This window comes from Urocampus carinirostris, chromosome 20 (assembly GCF_059441175.1).
Source record: "Urocampus carinirostris isolate Australia breed hairy pipefish chromosome 20, RoL_Ucar_1.0, whole genome shotgun sequence".
Lineage (NCBI taxonomy): Eukaryota > Metazoa > Chordata > Actinopteri > Syngnathiformes > Syngnathidae > Urocampus > Urocampus carinirostris.
The window spans coordinates 1,238,914-1,264,988 of NC_142368.1; the positions used below are offsets into that span (position 1 = coordinate 1,238,914).

The 26,075-nt window shown below is 44.0% G+C and overlaps 3 protein-coding genes and 1 long non-coding RNA gene across 4 annotated transcripts; 1 reads left to right on the top strand and 3 right to left on the bottom strand.

Annotated features, from left to right (window-relative positions):
• Nucleotides 1-839: 839 nt before the first annotated feature.
• Nucleotides 840-5,936, bottom strand: LOC148345934 (toll-like receptor 5). The gene is made up of 4 exons (XM_088325500.1): nt 5,804-5,936; nt 1,547-3,830; nt 1,237-1,325; nt 840-1,101 (listed from the first exon to the last, which is right to left on the bottom strand). Exons 1-4 carry the CDS (start codon nt 5,888-5,890, stop codon nt 895-897), a joined length of 2,667 nt encoding a protein of 888 aa, XP_088181626.1. The 5' UTR covers nt 5,891-5,936; the 3' UTR covers nt 840-894.
• LOC148345935 (uncharacterized) lies at nt 5,631-25,754 on the top strand. The gene is made up of 3 exons (XR_015848325.1): nt 5,631-5,915; nt 10,953-11,022; nt 25,540-25,754. It is a non-coding gene; the product is annotated as an uncharacterized LOC148345935 (long non-coding RNA).
• Nucleotides 11,362-14,567, bottom strand: LOC148345936 (thrombomodulin-like). The gene has a single exon (XM_088325501.1). It carries the CDS (start codon nt 14,446-14,448, stop codon nt 12,793-12,795), a length of 1,656 nt encoding a protein of 551 aa, XP_088181627.1. The 5' UTR covers nt 14,449-14,567; the 3' UTR covers nt 11,362-12,792.
• LOC148345937 (thrombomodulin-like) lies at nt 15,868-19,670 on the bottom strand. The gene has a single exon (XM_088324995.1). It carries the CDS (start codon nt 19,591-19,593, stop codon nt 18,049-18,051), a length of 1,545 nt encoding a protein of 514 aa, XP_088181121.1. The 5' UTR covers nt 19,594-19,670; the 3' UTR covers nt 15,868-18,048.
• Nucleotides 25,755-26,075: the final 321 nt, after the last annotated feature.

Genomic DNA, 26,075 nt, shown 5'->3' on the forward strand with positions numbered 1-26,075 from the left:
TCTGTATTGCTCTCTCTCTCTCTAATATTTATCTATCTTTCTCTTTCGCTCTCTCTCTCTCGATCGCGCTCTCTCTAGCCATTGCTCTCTCTATCCCTCTCTATCTGTCCATCTCTCTCTCTCTCTCTCTCTCTCTATTTATCTCTCTCTATCTTTATTGCTTGCTCTGTATCGCACTCTCTCTCTCTAATATTTCTCTATCTTTCTCTTTTGCTCTCTCTCTCTATCCATCGCTCTCTCTATCCCTCTATCTGTTCATCTCTCTCTCTCGCTGTCTTTCTCTATCTCTATATATATCTCTATCTTTATCGCTCGCTCGCTCTCTATCTCTATCGCTCTCTCTCTGTCTATCTATATCTATCTCTCTATCTTTATTGCTTGCTCTATTGCTCTATCTCTCTCTTTATTTCTCTATCTATCTGTCTATCTCTCTCTCTCTCGCTGTCTCTCTCTCTCTCTATCTATCTCTATATATCTATTCTCTATCCCTCTCTCTCTAAAACATAAATCATAATATAGTTACTAAAGTAATTTTGTATATACAAATATTTGACGGGGAATAAGGTGACCCGAAGCCCATCTGCACTCTTTTCTTCCAATCCACGTTTGATGGATTTTCAAAAGTCACTTTTTGTCCCGATCTAGTGGTTGAAATGGAAAATGGCTTCTTCCTTCTGGGCCCAGAAAACAAAAACTACAGAATGAAGTCCAAAGTATCCATGCTTGGAATGATATTGTTCAAACCACAATTCAATTTATTTTTACTGTCAAAACTGTACAGTTCTTGAAGGTCCGAACATGCAAGATAAGCCAGAGAAAACAAAATGTCTTTACTTTTAACTGTTAGAGTGATATCATCTCTGATTTGAAACCATCAAGCCCCACCAGGTTTTCCTAGCAGACTTGGAGGTCCTCCAGCGGGATCTGGTTCTCAGGTGCAGCCTGGTCAGACTTGTCCACCTCCACATCTTTCAGGATCTGAGTGAGAAGACGCTCATAGAACCAGGCCAGGTCTTGGGGGTCCTCAGGCCACACCAGGTACTGGCGCTTCTGGACGAAGGCTCGGACCGCGTTGGACTTCATCAGCTGGTAGGGCCCCACCTTCCCGTCGGGTGAGAGAATTCCACCAATGAGTTTTCACTTTAGGACCTTCCCTCAAATGTTTGGACGACAGCTAAATCACGGACGAAGGAGGATTTTCTACGTATATGAGCAGGTTCCCGTCGAAGAACTGACCTTGCCGACCACCAGCATGATGAGAAGGTTCCGGAGCTCGTTCAGCATGCGACCTTGAGCCAAGGTGAAGGCCTCCAAGCACCAACCATCTAACGGGGAGAACGGTCTGGTTAGTTTTGCACAGCGACTCACAGAAAAGGACTTGGACCATCAGAAAATGAGCTACGATGAGGCTACAGGTTCATGCTGGTGTAGTTTCAAGAGATATTACTGCTAAAGTCATGGCCCTGTTCTCTTCTCCTCAAACCTCCCATTTGGATTGATAACTGTTACACATCAAATCCACTGGTATAACTGCAACTATGCCCACCTTTGAGGAACTCCTTGGAGACCACGCAGACCGTCTTCCTGCTGCCCCAGACGGCGTCTCTGATGTTGGAAAGGCGGTCTTCGCCAGGAAGGAAGTCCCTGGCTTCGAAGCAGCACTGCAGGAGGTTGTCCTCGCTGAACTTGTTGTCCAGCTTCTTCAACAAGGCGGCTTCCACCCACGCGTAGTCCGAGTCGCTGAAGCACACGTAGACGTCGTACTGCGTCTCCGCCAGAGGAGGCGGGGCTTCGGGTCCCTCCAGGACCCGACCTAGCGCTTTCCTGTAAGCCTTGTAAATGAACCCACGTAGACGAGCGTAAAGGATCCCGCCGAGCGCGGTGGCGAGAACCAGCAGGCCGGAGAAGACGAAGAGCACCAATCTGAGTTCTCGGACCGCCAGCTCGTCGTCCAACTCGCAGGGTTCGACCAACCGGGAGTAGTTGAGCAGAGGGAGGTCGACGTAAACGGCGGGAAACCGGCATCGATATTCAGCCGGGCTGACGAAGCCCACCTGGGTGTAGTTCATCCACTTGAGGAAGGGCTCCAGGTGGCAGTCGCAATGGAAGCGATTCCCCAGGAAGTTGAGGACTTCCAGGGAACCGAAGGTCATTGGATCTGGGTTGGCTAAGAAATTGTTGGAAAGGTCCAAATTTTTCAGGCTTCTCGGGAAAACATCAGGCTGCAGATAGGTCAAAGCGTTGGCAGACAGGTCCATCTCGATAACTGCGCTGAGCCCTTTGAAAATCCCCCGCGGGAGACTGGTCAAGGAGTTGAAGCTTAAATTGAGCCCCAACAGACTGTGGAGATGATCAAAGACATCGAGACACGTCCCGTCGTCCCAAATGAGCTGCAAAGAGCTGTCGTGAAGGTCCAGCACCTTCAAACTGTGATTCCTCGGAATAGAGACGTTGTCACCCAGCGTGCACCACTTCATAAAGTTGCCGCCAAAGAAGAAGTTCTGCAGATTCCGGAAATGAGTCAAAACCAGATAGACGTCCTCCAGGTCGGTCAAGCGGTTCTTTGTCACGTCCACGTGGATCGGGTCCACGCCCAGTCGGTCGATGTTATAGAGATTGATCAGGCGATTGTCACCCAGAAGGAGATACTCCAGGTTTGGCAAAGACGCCGGAGAACCGAGAGTCCGGAGGGAGTTTCCTGTCATATACAAGGCCCGAAGTTTGAAAAGACCGTCGAAGGCTTGGTATCCCAGCGTACCGATGTTGTTAAAAGACAAATCCAAAACCCGCAGTTGGTCCAGATTCCGAAACGAGTACGGGTAGACTTCCCCGAGAATATTAAAGGTCAAGTTGAGCAATCTGAGATTCTCCAACCCGCTGAAGGCCCCCTCCCCGATTTGATTGATTTTGTTTTGCGAGACGTCGATGATGATGGCGTCCCCCAGAGGAAGGAAAACGGCTTTTTGTAAGGCGAAGATTCGGTTTTTTGACAGGTTCAAAACGCTCAACTTGCTGCCCGCCAGACCTTGGAAAGTTCGCCGGTCGGGATCCCGTTGGTTGTTGTGCGAGAAACCTTTGCCCAGGTATCCCGAGTAGATCAGGTGACCGACGGGAGTCCCCTGGATGGCGTCGAGGAACCGTTGAGTGGAGGACACGTTGAAACCGTTGCTCGACAAGTCCAGGGTGTCAAAGGACAGACCTCGGAAGGGGTTCCCGCACTTCTCCCAATCGAAGTCCGGACCGCTCATTTTGTACAAGTGGTTGGAGCCCATGTTGAATATGGCGAAGGTCTTCCCTCGGAAACCCACCAGGTCTTCCTCACACAACTTCTCGATCTGATTCAACATGACGTTGAATCGGGTCAAGTTCGAAAGACTTTGAAAAAAGAGTCCCGGAACGAGTCTTTGTAGTTTGTTCCCGAACAGATCCAGCGTCTCCAAGGACGATAACGGCCGCAGGTAGTCGGATGCCACCACGGAGTCGGTCAAATCGCAATGGTCCAACATGAGGATCTTCAAGGACACCAACCCCTCGAAGGCTCCCGGCTCCAGACGGAGGCCCGTGTTGTCGCCCAGGACCAAACGGGTCAGCCGGGTCTGGCGGACGAAAGCGCCCTTCCGGATGAGGAGCCTCACCAGCTGCTTTCCCATGTCCAACTCTCGAAGATCCTCGAGGTGGCGCAAGGACGTCCGGTTGAGCTCAGAGATCAGGTTCATCTCCAGGTAGAGGAACGTGATGTTGGCCGGCAGCTCTGGCACCCAGCGGTGGTTCTGAGATTGGCAGGCGGCTACTGGGCCGTAAATTGGACAAGATGGTGGACACCGGACCACCTAAACCAGGAAAAGAGAACTTATGTTCCGCTCTGAATACATAAACCTTCTTCTGAGAACATCCAGCATAGGAGGAATGTCACAAATATTAAAAATGGTGGAAAATGAGCATGGATTAGAAAAGAACCTTTTTAATGGGGTCCTCAGATTTGCATTTGTTCTAACACTTATGGACTTTTTATCCCAGGGGTCCAATTGTGGCCCCCAGGATGATATTTTAAAGCCCCTGCCTTAATCTGAAAGATAAAGTGACAGTTTGTATTACTTTTCCACTAGATGTCGCTGTATTCTGCCCTGCCACCAAAAACGAGTGTTAATAGCAGAGCGGAAGGGGACAAAATACGGAGACTTGAGGTGCGTTTTGGTCACATTATTACTTTTGAAAAGAAGAAAAATAAGAAAAGATAATATAAAGGAAAAAAAGAAATACGACTAAGAGAAAAGCTACAGAAAAAAGGCAAAAAAATGAAATGGAGAAAATTGCATTTTGTTTCCTGTTTTTGTCTTTTTTTCCTCAAGTCATTTCTTTCCTTTTTTTCTCCAATTTCCATTTCTAGCTTTCCTGTCCCCTACTCTTTTTATTCCTCTCTTCCTTTTTCCCCTCTTTCTTATTTCTTCTTTTAAAAAAAAAATATGTTTTCCCTTCTTTTTGTCTTCCATTGGGTCAAAATGGGAAGAATAAAAGCTGTTTTTTTTCCTCGCTTTGAGTCTCCGTCGTTTGGAGTTTTCCCTGGACTCATTTTTGCTTTCAGCAACATCTAGTGGACAATTATAGAACACTGTCCCTTTAAGAAGAGCAGAATGTTTTTATCAGCGCTGTTTTTTGTGGACAAGGACATTTTGGCACCCTAGCTTCCGAGGTCCCCGACCCCGTTCCGTTTGAGACCCCTGTTTTACTGGACGCGATTTTTGCTTACAGCGACATCTAGCGGACAAATATAGAACACTGCCCCTTTAAGAAGAGCAGAATGTTTTCATCAGCGCTATTTTTTTGTGGAAAAAGCCCATTTGGCACCACCTCATCCGGACCCTAGCTTCCGAGGCCCCCGACCCCGTTCAGTTTGAGACTCTTGTTTTACTGGATGTGATTTTTGCTTACAGCGGCATCTAGTGCAAATAAATATAGAACACTTCCCCTTTAAGAAGAGCAGAATGTTTTTATCAGCGCTGTTTTTTTGTGGACAAGGACATTTGGCACCCTAGCTTCTGAGGCCCCCTGACCCCGTTCTGTTTGAGACCCCTGTTTTACTCGATGTGATTTTTGCTTACAGCGACATCTAGTGGACAAAAATAGAACACTGCCCCTTTAAAAATATCAGAATTCTTTCATCAGCGCTATTTTTTTGTGGAAAAAGCCCATTTGGCACCACCTCATCCGGACCCTAGCGTCCTAGGCCCCCGACCCCGTTCCGTTTGAGACCCCTATTTACTGGACGTGATAGTTGCTTACAGCGACATCTCGTGGAAATAAAAATAGGACACTGTCCCTTTAAGAAGAGCAGAATGTTTTTATCAGCGCTGTTTTTTTGTGGACAAGGACATTTGGCACCCTAGCTTCCGAGCCCCCCGACCCCGTTCCGTTTGAGACCCCCGTTTTACCGGATTTTATAGTTGCTCAGATACCGATTAATCTCCAGTTTTAGCGCTTTAACTAACAGGGTCGGGTTTCAAACCTGCTTTTAATCTAGAGTTAAGTTTTAACTCCTAAACTAAAGGTTTTAAGTTTGCTTTAACTCTGCTTTTAGTCATAAAGTCGATTTCAGACGCCTGAGTTTTCAAACCTCAATTAAAAGCGTTCCTTTTTGAGTTTAAGCATTCAGAAAGGAATGTTTCAAAGAAAGCTCCGCGTAGCACGTATCCCTCAAAGAACACGTTGAGACTTGTGTTTCTCTCGAATAGATGGTTGAGGAACCGTCGGCGTTTTTTCCCGTTTCCTAAAATCAAAAAGGAGCCAGAAAAAAGGCCAGACCTACCGTCAATTCCACGGCGACCAGCACGGTCCCGAGAAGAAGGGGCCGCATCTCGCCCCCGACAGAGAACTGTCTGCCATGCCGACTCATCTTTCCTCACACCGGAGGAAATTGTGTAAGTCTCTTTGCTTTCCAGTTGTCGCGCTCGGGGAAATCCAATGACGCGGAGGACGGCGTGTGTTTGGCCCCTTTAACAAACAAAAGGCCTCCATTTTATGACGTCTCCTTCAATGAACTCTCTTATCTCGAGAAAATTAATTAAATGAGGTGTTGTTACTTCGCAATTCGTTTTTTTGGGCTGGCGTGACATTTGTCTCGGTGAAAAAACTCAAAACCAATCGGGGGCGATATAAGGATCAGAGCTTTAGAAGTGCTAGGCATTTAGGGCGAGGGTGTGCAAACTACGGCCTGCGGGCCACGTGCGGCCCGCCAAGCACTTGCATCCGTCCCGCCTGAACAAAAATGGTCAAAATATAAAGACTATAATAGTAAATACAATACTACTAACAATTTATTTATACCTTTGTGTGTCAGTAATAAAACTACTCCAAAACTAAATATTAAAACTAATCCTTAAAAACAGGAACCTTGTAAATTAAGGAAATACTATTGAAATACTACTACAGTAATACTATGATACAGAAATATTACTACAAAAATACAACTTAAGTAATATTAAAACATACTAAAGAAATACTACAAAGATATATAAGTATAGGAATACTTCCATTAATAACACCAGTTATACTACAATACAAAAATACTGCGACTTTAATACTACAAAAATACAACTAGAGTAATATTAGAAATACTAAAGGGGATTAGGATACTATTATGGAAAGATTTCAAAAATACTTGTACTGAAATACTATAAAAACACAACAATAATGGTATTGTACAAAAAGGATTCTACAGAAATACTACAAAAATACAACTACAGTAATATTAGAAATATTACAGAAATACGTAGACACTTATGGAAAGATTTCAAAAATACTTTGATGGAAATACTACAAAAACATGACAGTAATAATATACAAAAAGGCTTTTACATAAATACTACAAAAATACAACTACATAAATACAACTACAGTAATATTAAAAATATTAAAGAAATACCAAGATACTATTATGGAAATATTTCAAAAACACTTTGTCTGAAATACTACAAAAATGACTAATAGTATTATACGAAAAGGTTTCTACAGAAATACTACAAAAATACAACTACAGTATTATTAGAATATTAAAGAAATACTAAGATACTATTATGGAAAGATTTCAAAAATACTTCTACTGAAATACTACAAAAACACTACAGTTATATAATTTTCCATAAAGGCTTCTACAGAAATACTACAAAAATACAACTACAATAATATTAGAAATACTAAGATACTATTATGGAAAGCTTTCAAAAATACTACTCCTGAAATACTACAAAAACACTACAGTAATAGTATTATACAAAGTCTTCTACAGAAATACAGCTAGAGTACACTGCAGAATTGCAACTACAGTAATATTAGAAATACTAAGATACTATTATGGAAAGATTTCAAAAATACTTCTACTGAAATACTACAAAAACACTACAGTTATATAATTTTCCATAAAGGCTTCTACAGAAATACTACAAAAATACAACTACAATAATATTAGAAATACTAAGATACTATTATGGAAAGCTTTCAAAAATACTACTCCTGAAATACTACAAAAACACTACAGTAATAGTATTATACAAAGTCTTCTACAGAAATACAGCTAGAGTACACTGCAGAATTGCAACTACAGTAATATTAGAAATACTAAGATACTATTATGGAAAGATTTCAAAAATACTTCTACTGAAATACTACAAAAACACTACAGTTATATAATTTTCCATAAAGGCTTCTACAGAAATACTACAAAAATACAACTACAATAATATTAGAAATACTAAGATACTATTATGGAAAGCTTTCAAAAATACTACTCCTGAAATACTACAAAAACACTACAGTAATAGTATTATACAAAGTCTTCTACAGAAATACAGCTAGAGTACACTGCAGAATTGCAACTACAGTAATATTAGAAATACTAAGATACTATTATGGAAAGATTTCAAAAATACTTCTACTGAAATACTACAAAAACACTACAGTTATATAATTTTCCATAAAGGCTTCTACAGAAATACTACAAAAATACAACTACAATAATATTAGAAATACTAAGATACTATTATGGAAAGCTTTCAAAAATACTACTCCTGAAATACTACAAAAACACTACAGTAATAGTATTATACAAAGTCTTCTACAGAAATACAGCTAGAGTACACTGCAGAATTGCAACTACAGTAATATTAGAAATACTAAGATACTATTATGGAAAGATTTCAAAAATACTTCTACTGAAATACTACAAAAACTGTGATGGGTTCCGAGCTACGTGAAAGGAGATACTGGAGAACAGACAGCATTATGAAGACCAAAAAACACACCAGGCAGCTCCGGGATAATACTAATAGTCTCATCTCATTAGCCGTACCGCTTATCCTCATTAGGGTCGCGGGGGGGCTGGAGCCCATTCCAGCCATCTCCTGGCAGTGGACACCCTGAACTGGTTGCCAGCCAATCGCAGGGCACACAGGGACAGACAACTCGCTCGCTCATTCACACCTAGGGACAATTTGGACCGGCCGATTCACCTGAAATGCATGTTTTTGGAACGTGGGAGGAAACCGGAGTGCCCGGAGGAATCCCACGCAAGCACGGGGAGAACATACAAACTCCAAAAAGGCTTCTACAGAAATACTACAAAAGTACAACTACAGTACACTACAGAAATACACAAATATGACAGAGAATACTCAAGAAAATAGAATGACACCAATTCTACAAAACTGAATATCGAAAGCTGTGCTAGGAATCCAATGGACTGAACCATTTCAAGGCAATGGAGTATTTCCGACAATCCTAGTTTTGTTTGGATATTATTAGGGGGGGGAGAGTGAGTTGTCTAAATGCTGTAAAGGGGCTGTTGACGCCCACCAGCGCAATGGTTTTTGTGCAAAAGTGGAAGAACTTCCTTTCCTTGCTTGTGAAAACAAAAAAGGCTTATGCAATTTCCAACTGCACTCGTGGGGAAGGGGGTCCAAGTATTACGCAAGTTGCATTCAACCTTAAAGGGACACTGTGTAGTGAAACGGAAAACCGCTGCTAAAAATCACCAGATGGAATACAAAGTATGGGGAGTCTTACAGTTTTTGTCCGTATTGGTGGGGACACGTCCCCTCCGCCCATGCCCAAAACTACGCCCTTGATCGAAGTCAACAAATTGCAACGTTCTTCTAATGTCTTGCAATGAATGCAAAAAGGGAAACAGGAAAAACAAGTAGAAAATAGAATAAAAAAAACAGGGGAGGGGGGTAAACAGAATCAAGAAAAAGGGGAACAAAAAAGGGATACAAAAGAAAGTGGTAAGCAAAGGAAATAAAGGGGTGGAGGAAAACAAGGGGGAGGAAAAAAAAGGGGATGAGGTCAACAGAATCAAGAAAAAGGGGAAGAAAAAATGGACAAAAGAGAAAATGGGGTAAAAGAAGGAATTAAAGGGTTGAAGGAAAAGAAAAAGGGGAGATGAAAAACAAGTAAACATAGAATATAGGGTGGTGGGGTCAACAGAATAAAGAAAAAGGGGAACAAAAAAGGGACAAAAGAGAAAATGGGGTAAAAGAAGGAATTAAAGGGTTGAAGGAAAACGAAAGGGGAGAAAGAAAAGGGGAAGAGGAAAAACAAGTGGGAAATAGAATTAAAACAAACTAGGGTGGTGAGGTCAACAGAATAAAGAAAAAGGGAAACAAAAAAGGGATAAAAGAGAAAGTGGGTAAAAGAAGGAAATAAAGGGGTGAAAGAAAGAAGGGGGAGAAAGAAAAGTGGAGGAGGCAAAACAAGTAGAAAATAGGATAAAAAACCGGGGGGGTGAGGTGAACAGAATAAAGAAAAAGGGGAACAAAAAAGGGATAAAAGAGAAAGTGGCGTAAAAGAAATAAAGGGATGAAGGAAAACAAGGGGGGAAAAAGAAAAGGGGAAGAGGAAAAACAAGTAGGAAGTAGAATAAAAAAACGGGGGGGTGAGGTAAACTGAATAAAGAAAAAGGGGAACAAAAAAGGGATAAAAGAGAAAGTGGGTAAAAGAAGGAAATAAAGGGGTGAAGGAAAACAAGGGGGGGAGAAAGAAAAGGGGAAGAGGAAAAATGAATAGAAAATAGAATAAAAAACCAGTGGTGATGAGGTAAACAGAATCAAGAAAAAGGGGAACAAAAAATGGTAAAAGAAGGAAAACAAGGGGGGAGAAAGAAAGGGGAAAAGAAAACAAAGAGGAACAAAAACGAAAGAAAAAGAGGGAAAAGAAAGGAAAAGGGGGACAAAAAGGTAAGAAAAAAGGAAACGGAAAAGGAGTGTGAGGAAACTCAAAATGGGGGAAAGAAAGGAAAAATAATAAAAAATGAAGGCAACATGGGCAAAAGTAAAGGGTGGGAATAGGATAAAGACAGAAATGGAAAGGGGAAAAAAAGAGAAAAATGAGGAGGAGAAAAGGGAGTGGGGGACAAAAAAGGGGGTAAAAGAAGAAAAACAAGGGGGGAGTGGGTTCAAGAAAGAAAAGAATAAACGAGGACAAGGGGTGAAAGGAGAGAAAAAGGGAAACTGAAAGAAAAGTGGGAAAACAAAAAGGGAGATAATAATTATATGTATAGATCGATAGACAGCTCTAGATATATAGATAGATCGATAGATATAGATAGATATACATATATAGATAGATGTATTACCGAAATACCATCTTCTCACATTTTATGAAGCCTTCTGTTCTAAAACAAAAAAAGTAATTATATTCAATGGTGATTTCAATTATATTTGCTCAAAGCTTTTATATGAAAAGGTCGTTTTAATGAATTGAATGATGGCACTCTCGGGCTTCCATACTTTGGTCGCAAGACGGTTTTTGTTACTTTCATCTATATATTATCAACTTTTTTGTATCAATATTGAAAAAAATTTGTTGAATTAGCATTTTAGCTAATAATGATTTTAAAAAAATCATCAGTGATGGTTGATTGCTTGTTTTTAAAATGGGTAAATTTGCACTCGTTCCTCTTCAAGTTGCAGTTTCGCAATCCCGCCGCTAGATGTCACCATTGCCTCGGGAGCAGGTCAACATTCTTTCTTGAAGGTCGGTGTGGTTTTTATTCATTTTATCAGCAAAAAATAATGATCATCGATTCATTGATTATCTAGTTTTTTTTTCATGAGATAACTGCACTCATTTTTCCTCAAGTTGCAGTTTTTTCGTTTGGCCACTAGATGTCACTATTACCTTGGGAGCAGGACGAAAACCAGTAGCTGTGTGTTTTTTTATTTATTTTTTTACGCGTTTGGGCAAAAAAATATTGTCTTTTGATTGATTTGTTTATTTTTTTACAATAAGAATACCGCACTCAATAGTGTTCAAGTTGCAGTACTCTCGATCGGCCACTAGATGACACCATTCACTCGAGAGCAGGACAACCAATTTGATTGAGGTGATGTGCCATTTTTATTCATTTGATTAAAGTTTCGGCGATAAAAAATTGTGATCATGAGATTAGATTTTTCTGACGGAATATCTGCACTCGTTATTGTTCAAGTTGCAATACTCTCGTTTGGCCACAAGATGTCACAAGTAAGTTGGGAGCAGGGGAATAAACGATATTGTGCAGTTTCTATAGGTTTTATTGGCGTTTTAGCAAAGGATAAAAGTGTTGGAAAGGTTTATAAACAAAAAGAAGCTTTTTTGAGGTTTTAAACTGGAGTTTTTCTTTCGTTTTCTTGTGCAAAAGTTCTCTCTTCAGTGCTCGCGGTCCTCGCCAGGAATTCGAAGCCATTCCCGAGTATTGGCGCTACATTCAATCGTCATTCTTGCTTTCGTCAGTTTTTTCGTCCATTCTTTCTTTTTTTCATCCTTTTTACTTTCTTTCAATCGTTTGTCCTCTTTTTCTTTTGTCCTTTCTTACTTTTCTCTGCTTGACCTTTATTTCTTTTGTCTTTTCTTTTTCGTCCTTTTGTCTGTTCAAAAGTTCTTTTAGTCTTTATTTCGGTTGTCTTTTTTTTGGTCTTTCATCCTTTTCTTTCTTCCTTTCGTCTTTTTGTTCTTTCTAAAGGCATTTTTTCCTTTCGTCCTTTCTTTTGTGGTTTCTTTCTTGTCACCTTTTCTCCATCATTTCTGTTTTTTTTCCTTTGGGCCTTTCGTATTTTCCTCCTTTTTTTCTTTAATCTGTTTTTCTTTCCTTTCATCTGTTCATCCTTTCTTTCTTCATTTCGTCTTTTTGTTCTTTCAAAAGGTATATTTTTCTTTTCCACCTTTCTTTTGATTATTCAAAAGTTTTTTTTTTTTCTTTCGTCCTTTCTTTTTTTGTTTCTTTCTTGTGACCTTTTGTCCGTCATTTCTGTTTTCTTTTCCTTTGGTCCTTTCGTATTTTCCTCTTTTTTCCTTTTATCTGTTTTTCTTTTCATCTGTTCATCCTTTCTTTCTTCCTTTCGTCTTTTTGTTCTTTCAAAATGTATTTTTTTTCTCCCCCACCTTTCTTTTGATTATTCAAAACGTATTTTTTTTTCTTTCGTCCTTTCTTTTGGGGGTTCTTTCTTGTCACCTTTTGTCCGTCATTTCTGACTTTTTCCTTTAGTCCTTTCGTCTTTTTGTTCTTTCAAAATGTTTTTTTTCTCCACCTTTTTTTTTGATTATTCAAAAGGTTTTTTTTTCGTCCTTTCTTTTTTTTCTTTCTTGTGACCTTTTGTCCGTCATTTCTGTTTTTTTTCCCCTTTGGTGCTTTCGCATTTTCCTCCTTTTTTCCTTTTATCTGAATTTCTTTCCTTTCATCCGTTCGTGGCCTTTCGAAAGTTTTCTCTTTGTTTTGCCTTTGGTTCGTCCTCTTCGACCATTCTTTCTTTCTTCTCTTTCTTTCTGTTAAGCTTCAGCCCCCATGCCTTGTAAACTATGCGTCTCCCCCTGGTCGGGCCCCTCTTTAAGGGGGGCCCCCCTCCCTTCCCGGTCCCTCTTGTTGAGGGCCATCTGGGCCAAAAAGAGAATCAGCACCACCAGCAGCACGCAGCTCACGATGACGGCCGCAAGCCCCCCCGAGGTGAGCACCGAGGGTCTCCGCGTCGGAGGGACCTCCGCGGTCGGGGAGACCCACCAGGTGGGAGCAGTGGTGGCGGCCTCCCCTCCGGATCCCTCCTCGTCCTCGTTCCAGACGCAGAAGACCTCCTTGACCAAAGTGAAGCCCCTCCGACAGGAGCAGACGAACCCCCCGAAGGTGTTTTGGCACCCCTGCTCGCAAAAGGCGTCGGCGCACTCGTCCATGTCGATGCAGACCGTGTGGGTCTCCCGCTCCTCGGAGATGTAGCCTTTGGGGCAGAAGCACTGGTAGCGGTCGTTGGGGTCGCAGTCGGCCACGCACTCCTCCATCCCGCAGTAGCGCTCGCATTTGTGGGGGTTCCCGGGGTCCACCCGGTAGCGATCGTAGCAGGAGCAGAGGAAACTCCCCTCCGTGTTTTGGCAGCGGTGCTCGCAGGGGGCCGAGGCGCACTCGTCCTGGTCCACGCAGACCCCCGCCGAGATCGCAAACCCCGCTCGGCATTCGCAGCGGAACCCGCCCACGGTGTTGACGCAGCGGCTGCGCTCTCCGGGACACTGGCGCGCGTCCGAGCAGTCGTCCACGTCCACGCACGACCTCCCGTCGGGAGCGATTCGGAAGCCGTGGTCGCAGGCGCACGCGAACGCGCCGCGGTCGTCTTCCAGGCAGGCGTACTCGCAGGCCAGACTCTTGCAAGGGTCCCCCGCGTCCCGGACGCACGTGACCTCGTTCCCCGGGTCGACGGAGAAGCCCGGCGGGCAGGAACAAGACGGTCGGCGGTCTCCGTCCACGGCGCATTTGTGTTCGCAACCCCCTTGCTGGATTTCGCAGCTCCACGGAGCGCGCAACCACGATTGGGAATCCAAACACACCCATTTCTGCCGGCTCGGTTTTTGCGTGGCGATGCTTCCGGGCGGGATGAGGACGAGACGCGCGCCTCCGAACCCGAACGGGGTGGTGAAGTCCACCGTGGCGCCGGGGGTCCTCACCTCCGAGGCCGAGCAGGTGTGCGGGACTCGGTACTCGCAGAGAAAGCCGTCCACGCGCGCGTCGCAGGGTTCCTGCACCCACCGGAACCCGTCCGCTTCGGACACCGTGACGCACCGCGGGGACGCGCAGCTGCTATCGAACCAGACCCCCCAGTTCTCAAACCCCCCCTCTTGGCTTTCCTGCCACTCGTATCCTTTAAGACTCTTGTCTAATTCCGGGCAGTCTTGGAATCTCCGCAACCCGATCCAAAATCGGCCGGGAAAGTCACGCAGGATCCCCGTGATGGCGTCATGTGATCCGGACGAGCGCACCGACGTCAAGACCCCGCCGCGTTGCGCGCAAACGTTGCGGGCGTCCGCCACGTCGGAGGTCCGCCGGAAAACCGCCACGCACGCGCCCCGCACGCAAAAACCGTCGTCCGGATCCAGGTCCGATGCCGTCGCCAGCGCCAGCGTCGCGGCGAGGAGCAAACCCGCCGCCGCCGCCGCGCGCTTCATTGTCCCCGTCCGTCGATGGAGGCGCTCGGCCGCTCTCTGGAATCTCCCCCCGGCATGCTGCGGAGCTCGCCGGCGGAGGAAGGAAGTGGTTGTCCCGCAAAACAGCCTCCGAGGAAACTTTCTCCTCCACGAAGAGGGGCGCGCTCCTCAATGACGTCATTTGGGGGAAGGGGGAGGCAGGCCACGCCCCTTTTACTTGGATTGAAGACCTCCCACTCCCTGCAGCCTTAGACGGAAATTGGCAAAGGTTTTCTGGAACGTCTCGAAGGAATCCCAAAGAAAAACAATAGAATAAATAAGCCAGGGTAGGAGAAAACGCTCTTAAAGGGGCAGTGTGTCATATCGAGCGCCTCTTTGTGGTTTTACTCACTAAATGAGACCATCGCTTTGAATATTAGGCAAAAAAACATGACCTACTAGTCCAGAAACGTGTGTTTTTTCCACATAAGTCGCCGCCTTGTTTGTCTGGCATCCTGCTGCTACGCTGTGCTCATTACACACTACAGCGCCATCCTTTGCTCAAATATGACTTTGAAGAATTAAATTAAGAATTAAATAGAGTTAGTGGAAATAGGAGTATGAGAAAAATGTCTTAAAGGGACAGTGAGTAATATTTAGTGTCTCTTCGTGGTGCAAAAAATATATAATTCCGTAGAAAATATATATATATATATTTATATGAATGCTCGCCAAAAATACATCAAATATCAGATCATTTTATAATATAGATAATAGGCGGAGAAACTTTTTTTAATATACTGTAATCCCAACTTAGTTCACCGCCAGGTTTGTCTGGCATCTTGCTGCTACGCTGTGCCTATGACACACTACAGCGCCATCTGGTGCTCAAATACTACACACTGGGGACTTTGAAAGAAAAAGAGTCAAATAAAGTCAGAGAAAATAAGCCAGGGTATGAGGAAAAAGCTCTTAAAGGGACAGTGTGTCATATTTAGTGACTTAGTGGTGCAAAAAAATGTCGTTCTGTAGAAAATATGTATATATATTTATATGAATGTTCGGCAAAAATACACCAAATATCAGATTGTTTTATAAAATAGATCATAGGTGGAGAAACTGGTATTTTTTTATATACTGGAATCCCAACTTAGTTCGCTGCCATGTTTGTCTGGCATCTTGCTGCTACGCTGTGCTCATTACACACTACAGCGCCATCTGGTGCTCAAAAATTACACACCGGGGACTTTGAAAAATTTGAAAGAAAAACGAAAATAGTAGGGAAAAAAAAGGAAATAAATAGGAAAAAGCCAGGAAAATAGGTAAAAGTCTCTAAAAAAGAAAATAGGAGGAAACAACTAAAAGGAAAAAGAACAAAAAATGAATAAAAGGTTGGGGAAAAATTAGAAAAAAAAACTAAAAAAAAGAAGAACAAATCCAGAAAAAAGGAGAGGCCATTGGAATTGCAGAAGGAACATTGCCCATAATGAAATAAAGCTAAACACACAACAACAACAAAACAAACTAGGAGCTTCAGAATTGGTTTAAAAAGTTGACATGTCATTATGAGACTTTAATGGAAAACTCCAAAATATTGTGTATTTTTTTCGATAAATAACAGAATATTGACAGCAACAAAAAAATCAGTTCCTTTGCTTGCATCTTTTAGTTACAGCAGCTGCTTAAAGGGACAGTGTGTATTATTTGACCACTAGATGTCACTTACGTTGCATTTTGCAACCAAAAACGAGTGTAAAAAGAACAGGGAAGAATACGTAAAATGTCACAGTTGCCATGGCGCCCAATTGGCCCAGCCCGTGTGGCGCCAGCTGTGGCTCATTGACAGATTGGCTTTCCCATTTCCCGTAAAATAAAAGGCTTGCGTGAGAAACGTCACGCGTTTGGGTCCTGATCCGGTTCCGGTTCATGACATAAAATCCCCCTTCCCCAAAAAATTGTTGTATCTTCACCCGGCATTTCAGCAGGTTTTCGTTTTTGGGGGTACCTGTAGCAGCAAGATGTCATTTTTCTATACATAAGGCTCGTGTTTTGTGAAATTTCTTGATTTAAAAAAAAAGCGTTTGTATCATAGTTTATTTATTTTCCCTTACGATTAGAATCAATGTATTTTTTAATGAAAGCATTTGTGTTACTACTAGGAGGTTCTAAGTCCTACACACTGTCCCTTGAAGTACTTTCTCGCCCCGAAAACTTTAGTAGAGAAAGGATGATTCTTATTCGTGTTATAAATAATGTTACAAAATCTGTTCTAGCAATTTCTTAAGTCTGTAGAAATGAAGGGCAGGTGCCGAAGCACCGGATCGCCCCGAAAAGTGCATTCCTTCGCTCAATACTCCGAGAGAACATAAAATAAAAACATTTAGAGTGCCAAGTCCAAAAGTTTGCAGGTATTGCGCAATAAAAAACTAAAGCGGCAGCGTGCGAGAAAGTGAAACGGCTTGTCGAATGGGGACACTTTAGTTGGAGGATCGAATGAGTTAGACGAAAGAGAGAACTAGCAGGAGAAAGATAGAGTGAGAAAGAGAGAGAGCGAGACCAAGAAAGAGTGAGATCAAATAACAAAAGATAGAGTGAAAGAAAGGGAAAGGGAAAAGAGAAATGGAGATAAAATTAGAGAGAAACAAAGAGAGAAAAGGAAAAGTCAGTTAGAGAGAAAGATGGAACAAAGGGAGCAAACGATATAGGGAAAGGGACAGCAAAAGAGATAAAACATAAGAAAAATGAAGAGCAAGAAATAAAGAGAAAAAGAAAAAGAGAGGAAAGAGGGAGATTCAGAAAGAGAGGAAAAAGAGAGAAAAACAAAGAGGCAAAGAGAGACAATGAAAGAGTGAGATCAAATAAAAGATAGAGTGAAAGAAAGAAAAAGGGAAAAAGCAAAAGAGAGAAAAAATATACAGATAAAAAGAAAGACAAAAAGAGAGAGAAACAAATAGAGAATAGGGAAAATGAGTTAGAGAGAAAGAACAAAGGGAGCAAAAAATGCAAGGAAAAAGACATAGAAAGAGATAAAACACAAGAAAAATGAAGAGAAATAAATAAAGAGAAAAAGAGAGGAAAGAGAGGCAGAAAAAGAGAGAGAAAAACAAAGATGCAAAGAGAGACAGAGAGACAAAGAAAGAGTGAGAGCAAATAACAAAAGATTGAGTGAAAGAAAGGGAAAAAGAGAGAAAAAATATACAGAGAAAAAGAGAGAAAAACAAAGAGAGAAAAGGAAAAGTAAGTTAGAGAGAGAGAAAGATGGAACAAAGGGGGAGCAAAAAATACAGGGAACAAGACAGAGAAAGAGATATTACATAAGAAAAATGAAGAGAAAAAAATAAAGAAAAAGAGAGGCAGATACAGAGAGAGTGAGGAAAAAGAAGAGCGAAAGAAAAGGAAAAAGTAATATATCTCCAGTTGCTCTGTAAGTATCTTGATCAGGCAACATTAAGTAGACATATTTCAAAGCGCAACTCATTTTTCTCTTGTACTTCTTTCGACACCCACTGATCCAAGGAATCCGAGTCAAATCGGAGTCCGACTCCAAAGGCCTTGAGTCCAAATCCAAGGCATTCAACTCGAGTCCCTACGAAAGGGGCAGGTGCTCCAGCACCGCGTACTGTCCGGCGGCGCACGCCCGAGTCAAAACCTCTGGGGGGCGCCAAAGGACCCTCTGTCCAAAGACAGGCGCTTGTAGGTCTCGGTGTTCACCTGCTGCAGGTAGAAAATGTCGGCTCCTTTGAGGGGCGGCAGGTCCAAACTCCCGCAACGCCGGCTCAAATTCCTGCCCACCAGGTAGAGTATCGCCAGGACGAGCAGCAGAAAGACGGCGATGCCCAGGGCGGAGCCCGCCTGGACGTATCGGGGTACGGCGACCGGTCGGGGACGGACCGGGACGGGGGTGGCGGTGTCCTGGTCCGCGTCTTGGTCCGACTGCGGGTCTGCGTTTGGGTCCGCCTCCACGCACATGTAATGGTCGAAAATCCGGTAGCCTTCCCGACAGTCGCAGAGAAAACTCCCGAAGAGGTTGTGGCAATTGTGCTCGCACTGCCCCGTCACCTCACACTCGTCGATATCGGTGCAGTAGGGGGCGCCCTCGCGCACGTCTCTGATATAACCGTCCGGGCAGAAGCACTGCTGCATATCGCCGCCCTGCTGGTCGGAGTTGGGAATGCAGTGCGCCGGGCAATCCCGCTCCTCGCAGAACATCTCGCACTTGGTGGCGTCCCTCTTGGAAACGCGGAAATTTTCGCGGCACGCGCACGCGTAGACGCCGCGCGTCTTCACGCACAGCATGTGCTCGCATTGGGCGCAAACGCGCACGTCCACGCACGCGCCCTCCTCCTCCACGAAACCGTCCCCGCACCGGCATTCGAACCCGCCACGCAGATTCACGCACTCTTCCCCTTCTTTCACGCAGGTCCGCTCCCGCGCGCACTCGTCCACGTCCACGCAGGATTTCCCGTCCGCCTCCAGCGCGTAACCGTCACGGCATTGACACGCACGCGTGACGTCATCGCACAGGTGCTCGCACCCGGCGCAGGGGTCGTCGCTGCAGGTGATGCGGTTCGCGTGGAGGTGCGGGGTCCCCGGCGGGCACGCGCAGGACGCGCCCTCGCACGCGTGGGAGCAACCCCCGCGCATCACCTCGCAGTTCCACGGAGCTTGCAACCATTCGGATTCGAAACATAAATACTTAGCCTCCGGATCGGAGTGGTTAGCCCAACCCACCGTCGCCACCGTGCCGAGGGGGTAGAATCGCGAAACGGGGTCCACTCGGAACCCCATGGGAGCCGAGAACTCGAACACCCGACCTCGTTCCACGCCAAAAACCACGCACGGTTCCACCTGCACGTACCGGCACAAATACCCCTGCAGTTTTTCACTGCAAGTCCTGTTCCGGACGGTTAGATTCCCCCCGTGGGAGACCCCTCCCGACATGCAACGCGGCGCGTCGTCGTCCGTCCCGAACCAAAACTCCCCACTCGCGTCGTGGAATAAACTCGCCTCCGCGTCCAGAACAAGTACCAAATCCCCTCCGGAATCCCGGCAGTTCTTCCTGGCCCCCGAGAAGTCTTGAGAGTCCAGGAAAAACGCCTGACACGCCATCCGGTCGCAGTGTCCGCGCGTGGCGAGCGCCGTCCCCGCCTGCAGGGCGCAAAACACGAGCCAAGCCATCGTGGACATTTCACGCACGAGAGTGGGAACGGCTCCGCATTTCCAACGCAGCGTTTTTAAAAGCCAGCGGCGCTTAAACCGGGTTTTGAAGCGGCTACAGGAAGGAAATGGAGTCCCGCTCGGGTCTGCGCACTCCCCCCTGCAGTTCTTATCGCAAACGCGCACGCGGACGCATGCGCATTCTTTCCCCGCGAGAGTGGATTTTTCCCGGGAGGGGTCGCCGACTTGTCACAGAAAGATAGGGGATGGACTCCCACCCAGTGTCAATAAACCACTTCAAAAGGTTCATGGATTTAAAGGGAAAGTCGCCTCGTGGTGGGTGTAGATTGCGTATTTGTGCGGGTCAGGGTTTGGGTCAGGAGTTCAAATATCTGAAGGGACTCGCATCCAACTCGCATCGTGAGCCTGATGATAAGTCAGATAGTTTTGAGGCAAATATTAAGAAGTCACAGTCAAGTCCTAGTACGGATCCAAGGAGTCAAAGGCGACTCTGAGTCCAAATCTAAGCAGTCAGAGTCAAAATCCGAAGAGTCGTTCCTATCTGAGTTAAAAGCCAGAGTCCAAGTCAAATCTGAGTCCCACTTTACAGAGTCTGAGTCAAAATCGAAGGAATCAATCGAACCTGAGTCAAAAGCCAATTAATTGAAGTCCATTTCGAGTCCAAATCCAAGGAGTCAGAGTCAAATCTGAGTCCAAGTCAAAATCCAAAGAGTCAGTCCAATCTGAGTCAAAAGCCAAGGAGTCAGAATCAAATCTGAGTCCGTCTTTACATAGTTTGAGTCAACATCCAAGGAGTCGGTCCGATCTGAGTCAAAACCAAAATCTTAAAGTCAAGTTATTAAGTTCAAATCTAAGGAATTGGAGTGAGATTGGAATCCTACTCTAAGGAGTCCCAATCCACGGAGTTACTAATCAGAGTCAAATCCCAGGGACCGGTCTGAGTCGAGAGCCAAAGAGTCAGGGTCAAATTACAGTCCAAATCTAAGGAGTTAGAGTCAAAATCCAAGGAGTCTGTCTCATCTGAGTCAAAAGCCAAGCCGTCAGAGTCAAATTTTAGCCCAAGTCTAAGAAGTCCGAGTCAAGATCCTGGGAATCAGTCTCATCTCAAGTCAAAGACCAAAAGGTTGAAGTCAAAGTCCAAACCTAAGGAAACAGAGGGAGATTGGAAACCTAGTCTAAGGAGTCAACCAAAGTTAAATTCAGAGTAAATGGAGTTATGTCTGAGTCCAAATAATGGACTGCCAAGGTATTGGATTTCAGACTACGCAGATCCAGAGAATCCCATCCATCAAAACAAAACCGAACTTCGAGTCCTACTCTAAGTGTCAAAATCGAAGGAATCAATCGAACCTGAGTCAAGAGCCAATACATTGAAATCCATTTCAAGTTCAAATCCAAGGAGTCAGAGTCAAATCTGAGTCCAAGTCAAAATCCAAGGAGTCAAACTCAATTTTGAGTCCTACTCTATGGAGTCAAAATCGAAGGAATCAATCGAATCTGAGTCAAGAGCCAATGGATTGAAGTTTATTTCAAGTTCAAATCCAAGGAGTCAGAGTCAAATCTGAGTCCAAGTCAAAAACCAATGAGTCAGTCCAATCTGAGTCAAAAGCCAAATAGTCAAAGTCAAATGGAGTCCAATTCTAAGAAGTTCGAGTCAAGATTTTGGGAATCAGTCTCATCTGAGTCAAAGACCAAAAAGTTGAAGTCAAAGTCCAAACCTAAGGAATCAGAGGGAGCTCGGAATCCTCGTCTAAGGAGTCCCGATCCAAGGAGTCACTCCCATTGGAGTCAAAACCCATTAATCAGAGTCAAAACCCAGGGACCGGTCTGAGTCGAGAGCCAGAGTCGGGGTCAAATTACAGTCCTAAGGAGTCAAAGTAAAATGCAAAGAGTCAGTCTAGTCTGAGTCAAAAGCCAAGGAGTCAGAGTCAAATTTTAGCCCAAGTCGAAGAAGTCGGAGTCAAGATCCTGGGAATCAGTCTCGTCTCAACTCAAAGACCAAAAGGTTGAAGTCAAAGTCCAAACCTCAGGAATCAGAGGGAGATCGGAATCCTAGTCTAAGGAGTCCCAATCCAAGTCAACTGCAGAGTAAATTGAGTTAGGTCTGAGTCCAAATGATGGACTGCCAAGGTATTGGATTTCAGACTACGCAGATCCAGAGAATCCCATCCATCAAAACAAAACCGAACTTTACATAGGAAAATTCCGACCGCTTACCTTCTTCACGACCTATCCCAAAACCGAGTGACGCAATCCTCCTCGGGGACACCCTCCCAAAATGACGACGAAAGGTCCTTGGACTCTCACATCCCCAGTTTCCCCAAATAACCACGGAAGCTGGCGCTCCTTCTCATTTTCTAAACAAGTTCTCATTGTTCACCTATTTGCTCTTGAGTGACTCCGCCCGGAAGAGGAAGTCACTCCATCGAGAACCGACTCACTTCCTCTCACTGGAGGTTACGCAAAGACAATGCTGGTGATGATGTGACAAATCGGGATGGAAGTCCTTTGAGATGGACCTTCATAAAAGAAGGTGTGGCAGGCCGGTTCCGGACTTTTGGGTGGAGGGGATGTGAGGGAGGGCGTTTTCTTTATCCTCGCAGGAGAAAAACAAATAAATACTCCAATGTTTTGGACCGATTAGCCGGTTGCCAGGTTTTTCCGGCTTATCTGGGTTTGGCCGCCTGGTCTCCATCAATATTAGAAGGCTGAGGTTATTTGGTACCAAGCGTGTCTGGAATGGGTTCCAGCCACACCAAAACACCTCCTGGTTCGGCGTGAGCTGTGTCTATAGCAGGTGAACCAAGAACCTAGAATCTTATACCTCAGACTGCAAGGGTCGACAAAGCACTGCTGAGGACCACTCTGAACAGCTTTCTCCAGTGCTGACGGTTCCTGGCCTGTTTTGGAGTCATGAACCCTGTTCTTCTTCTGGCCCCTTGGACTGTGCCCCATGGATGATCTTGGTCAGTCCTGATGATCTTGTGACCTGACCATACCACTCATGTTTCCATCAAGTTCTTGGTAGGGTCCAATGTGACCTCAAGAGTTGGTTTCTCCCATGGGCTAATCAAACTTTCCTGTAGCATCTCCATAGCCTGGAATTTCCTTTCCAACTTTCTGGTGAAAGTCCAAGTCTTGCTAGCTAGAAGATGGAAGTCCCAACACTTGCTTGACTCTGATCAATGTTCTTGTCCCTCCAGATGGGTTTAGGTCTGGCTGGTTTGAACTTTTTTGGTTCTGACCTCTCTTCTGATACGACAGCTCCATGATATCTCAATTTGGTGACAGGTTCTAGGTCTCTGTGGTTGACGGTGATGTTTGTGGTGCTACCTTGGGGTTGCTTGTCACTACTTTTGTTTTTTTTTCTGCTTTGATTTCCGCCCCATACCGTCCAGGTGATCGGCCAGATCTCTGAGTTCCTGTACTTCTCCTGCCAGTCCGGCAATATGAACAGCAAGGTTGTGTCATGATCATTGATGTGACTCAGTTGGCCCTGCTCATTTGGCGCCAACCGCCGCAGGTTATGATTGGCTCCCTTTCAGTATTTGAACCCAGTCCTGTCAATCCCCTGTTGTCAGTCTGTCTGCAAACCTCAGTGAATACTAGGCAAGCTCTTTTCAACCCTGACTCCCACCTGTCCTGTTTTTTGCTCCTGTCTGTCTCCAGCTACGATCTGTTTTGATCCTGACCACGTCTGCTCTCCCGTCCCAACTTACGACCTCTTTTTGTCCCGTTCTGGCTAATGACTCGCTTCCGACCCCGACCACGCCTTGCTCTCCCACCCCCGGCTATCGGCCTGCTTTTTTCTGTCCCTGAGTGAAGATCCACTTTCGTGTTCAGATCACAGTCTGAATCCGAGAGCGACTTGCTTCCTGGATCGTGGGCGGAGCTTCTTTCAAAATGCTAATTTTTACAAGATATTGCAACAAAATTAATTATTAAAACTGGTTAGCTTTGGCGTCATCAAATCTTTAGTGCCGAGCGCTAACGTAGGTGGCCAAAAAAGTGCCCGATTCAAAATCAACAGCAAGCAAATATCGATAGAAAATAAAATTGAGATGGTTTAGCTACTTTCGAAAAGCTCATTTTTACAAGATATTGCAAAAACCTTGACCGCGAATTAACATAGGTGGCTGAAAATATGCCTGATTGAAATTAGACGGCAAGCAAACACGAACGCCTGAACAAATTCAAATCAATCTGTCATTTAGCTTCTTTGAATATGTTCATTTTTACAAGATATTTGAAAAACCTAGCCATTAAAACGAGTTGGGTCCCGTGTCATAGGAGGTAGGTGGCCGAAAACATGCCTGATTTAAATTTAACAGCAAGTAAATATCAATAAAAAAATCAAAATTGAAATCGTTTAGCTTCTTTCGATATGCTAATTGTTACAACATATTGAAAAAAACTAGTCATTAAACTTAGATCGCTAAGGTAGGTGGCCGAAAACATGCCCGATTCAATTTCAACAGCAAGCAAATTTAGAATTCGAAAATTGTTTAGCTTCTTTCGAAATGCTCATTTTTACAAGATGTTTCAAAAACCTAGCCGTTAAAACGAGTTGGTTTCTGTGTCATAAGAGTTAGGTGGCCGAAACCGTGCCCGATTCAAATTCACCAGCAAGTAAATATCAATAAAAAATTCAAAATTGAAATCGTTTAGCTTCTTTCGCCATGCTAATTGTTACAATATATTGAAAAAAAACTAGTCATTAAACTTGACCGCAGATCGCTAAGGTAGGTGGCCAAAAACATGCCTGATTCAAATTACACGGCGAGCAAATATCGATAGAGAATCGAATTGATATCGTTTAGCTTCTTTTGAAATGCTCATTTTTACAAAATATTGCAAAAAAAATTGTGATTAAACTGGTTAACTTTGATTTCGTCAGATTTTTACTGCAGAGCGCTAAGGTAGGTGGCCGAAAACATGCCCGATTCAATTTCAACAGCAAGCAAATATCGAATTCGAAAATTGTTTAGCTTCTTTCGAAATGCTCATTTTTTACAAGATATTTCAAAAACCTAGCCGTTAAAACAAGTTGGTTTCTGTGTCATAAGAGTTAGGTGGCCGAAACTGTGCCCGATTCAAATTCACCAGCAAGTAAATATCAATAGAGAATCGAATTGAGATCGTTTAGCTTCTTTCGAAATGCTCATTTTTACAAGATATTGCAGAAAAATTGTGATTAAACTGGTTGACTTCAATTTTGTCAGATTTTTAGTGCAGAGCGCTAAAGTAGGTGGCCGAAAACATGCCCGATTCAAATGAGACAGCAAGCAAACATGAATGCCTGAACAAATTAAAATCCATCTGTCATTCAGCTTCTTTGAATATGCTCATTTTTACAATAAATTGCAAAATCCTTGTTGGGTCCTGTGTCATGGGAGATAGGTGGCCGAAAATGTGCCTGATTCAAATGTGACAGCAAACAAATATTGATAGAGAATCAAACTAAAATTGTTTAGCTTCCTTCGAAATGCTCGTTTTTACAATAAATTGCAAAAAAAATTGTTATTAAACTGGTTAACTTCGATTTCATCAGATTTTTAGTGCAGAGCGCTAACGTAGGTGGCTGAAAACATGCCCGATTCAAATGAGACAGCAAGCAAACACGAATGCCTGAACAAATTTGAAATGCTAATTTTTACAAAGTATTGCAAAAACCTAGCCGTTAAAACGAGTTGGGTCCTGTGTCATGGGAGTTAGGTGGCCAAAACCATGCCTGATTCAAATTAAACAGCAAGCAAACATGAATGCTGGAACAAATTAAAATCAATCTGTCATTTTATGCCCACTTTTACAATCTATTGGAAAAAACCTAGCCATTCAAACGAGTTGGGTCCTGTGTCATGGGAGTTAGGTGGCTGAAAATACGCCCGATTCAAATGCGAAAGCAAGCAAATGTGGATGAAGAGAGTTCCGTCACAAAAAAAACTATTTTCTCAGGCCCAGCCTTCCCGTCTTCACGCCTCAACTCACTTCAGGAATCTTCCGGATCAGACCGTCCCCGACTCTGTGTGTTTTGGACGAACGGGTTTTGTATTTTTTTTGCTGTCGTGCCAGGAAACCTTCCCGAGGTGATCTTTCTTCTGGTTTCTTCTCTTCCAGGCTGGGCGAGTTTACGGGGCACGTTTCCCCGCATTGTATCTGGGACCAAAGTAAGCAGGTAAAGGAAACGCTCACAAATTCCTTTTCGGAACCGCAGCAGTTCCTGAAATAATAGACTCCTTTCCAGATTGGCACAATTCGAGAACATTTTTTGGACTAACGTGCCCCTCGTGCTACTGCGCATAAAGAGAAGCGCGTGGTCTTAATTGAATCTTCTCAGAAGATTTGTTCTTCCTAGTCCGTAAATCCCGAGGGATTGGGAGGAACTCTGACACATTTCTGCCGGACCAGTCTCCAAAACTGCACATTTTTTGACTATTATGCTATTGCGTCTGGCTAACAAGAAGCAGATGGTCCTAATTGTATCAAAGTTT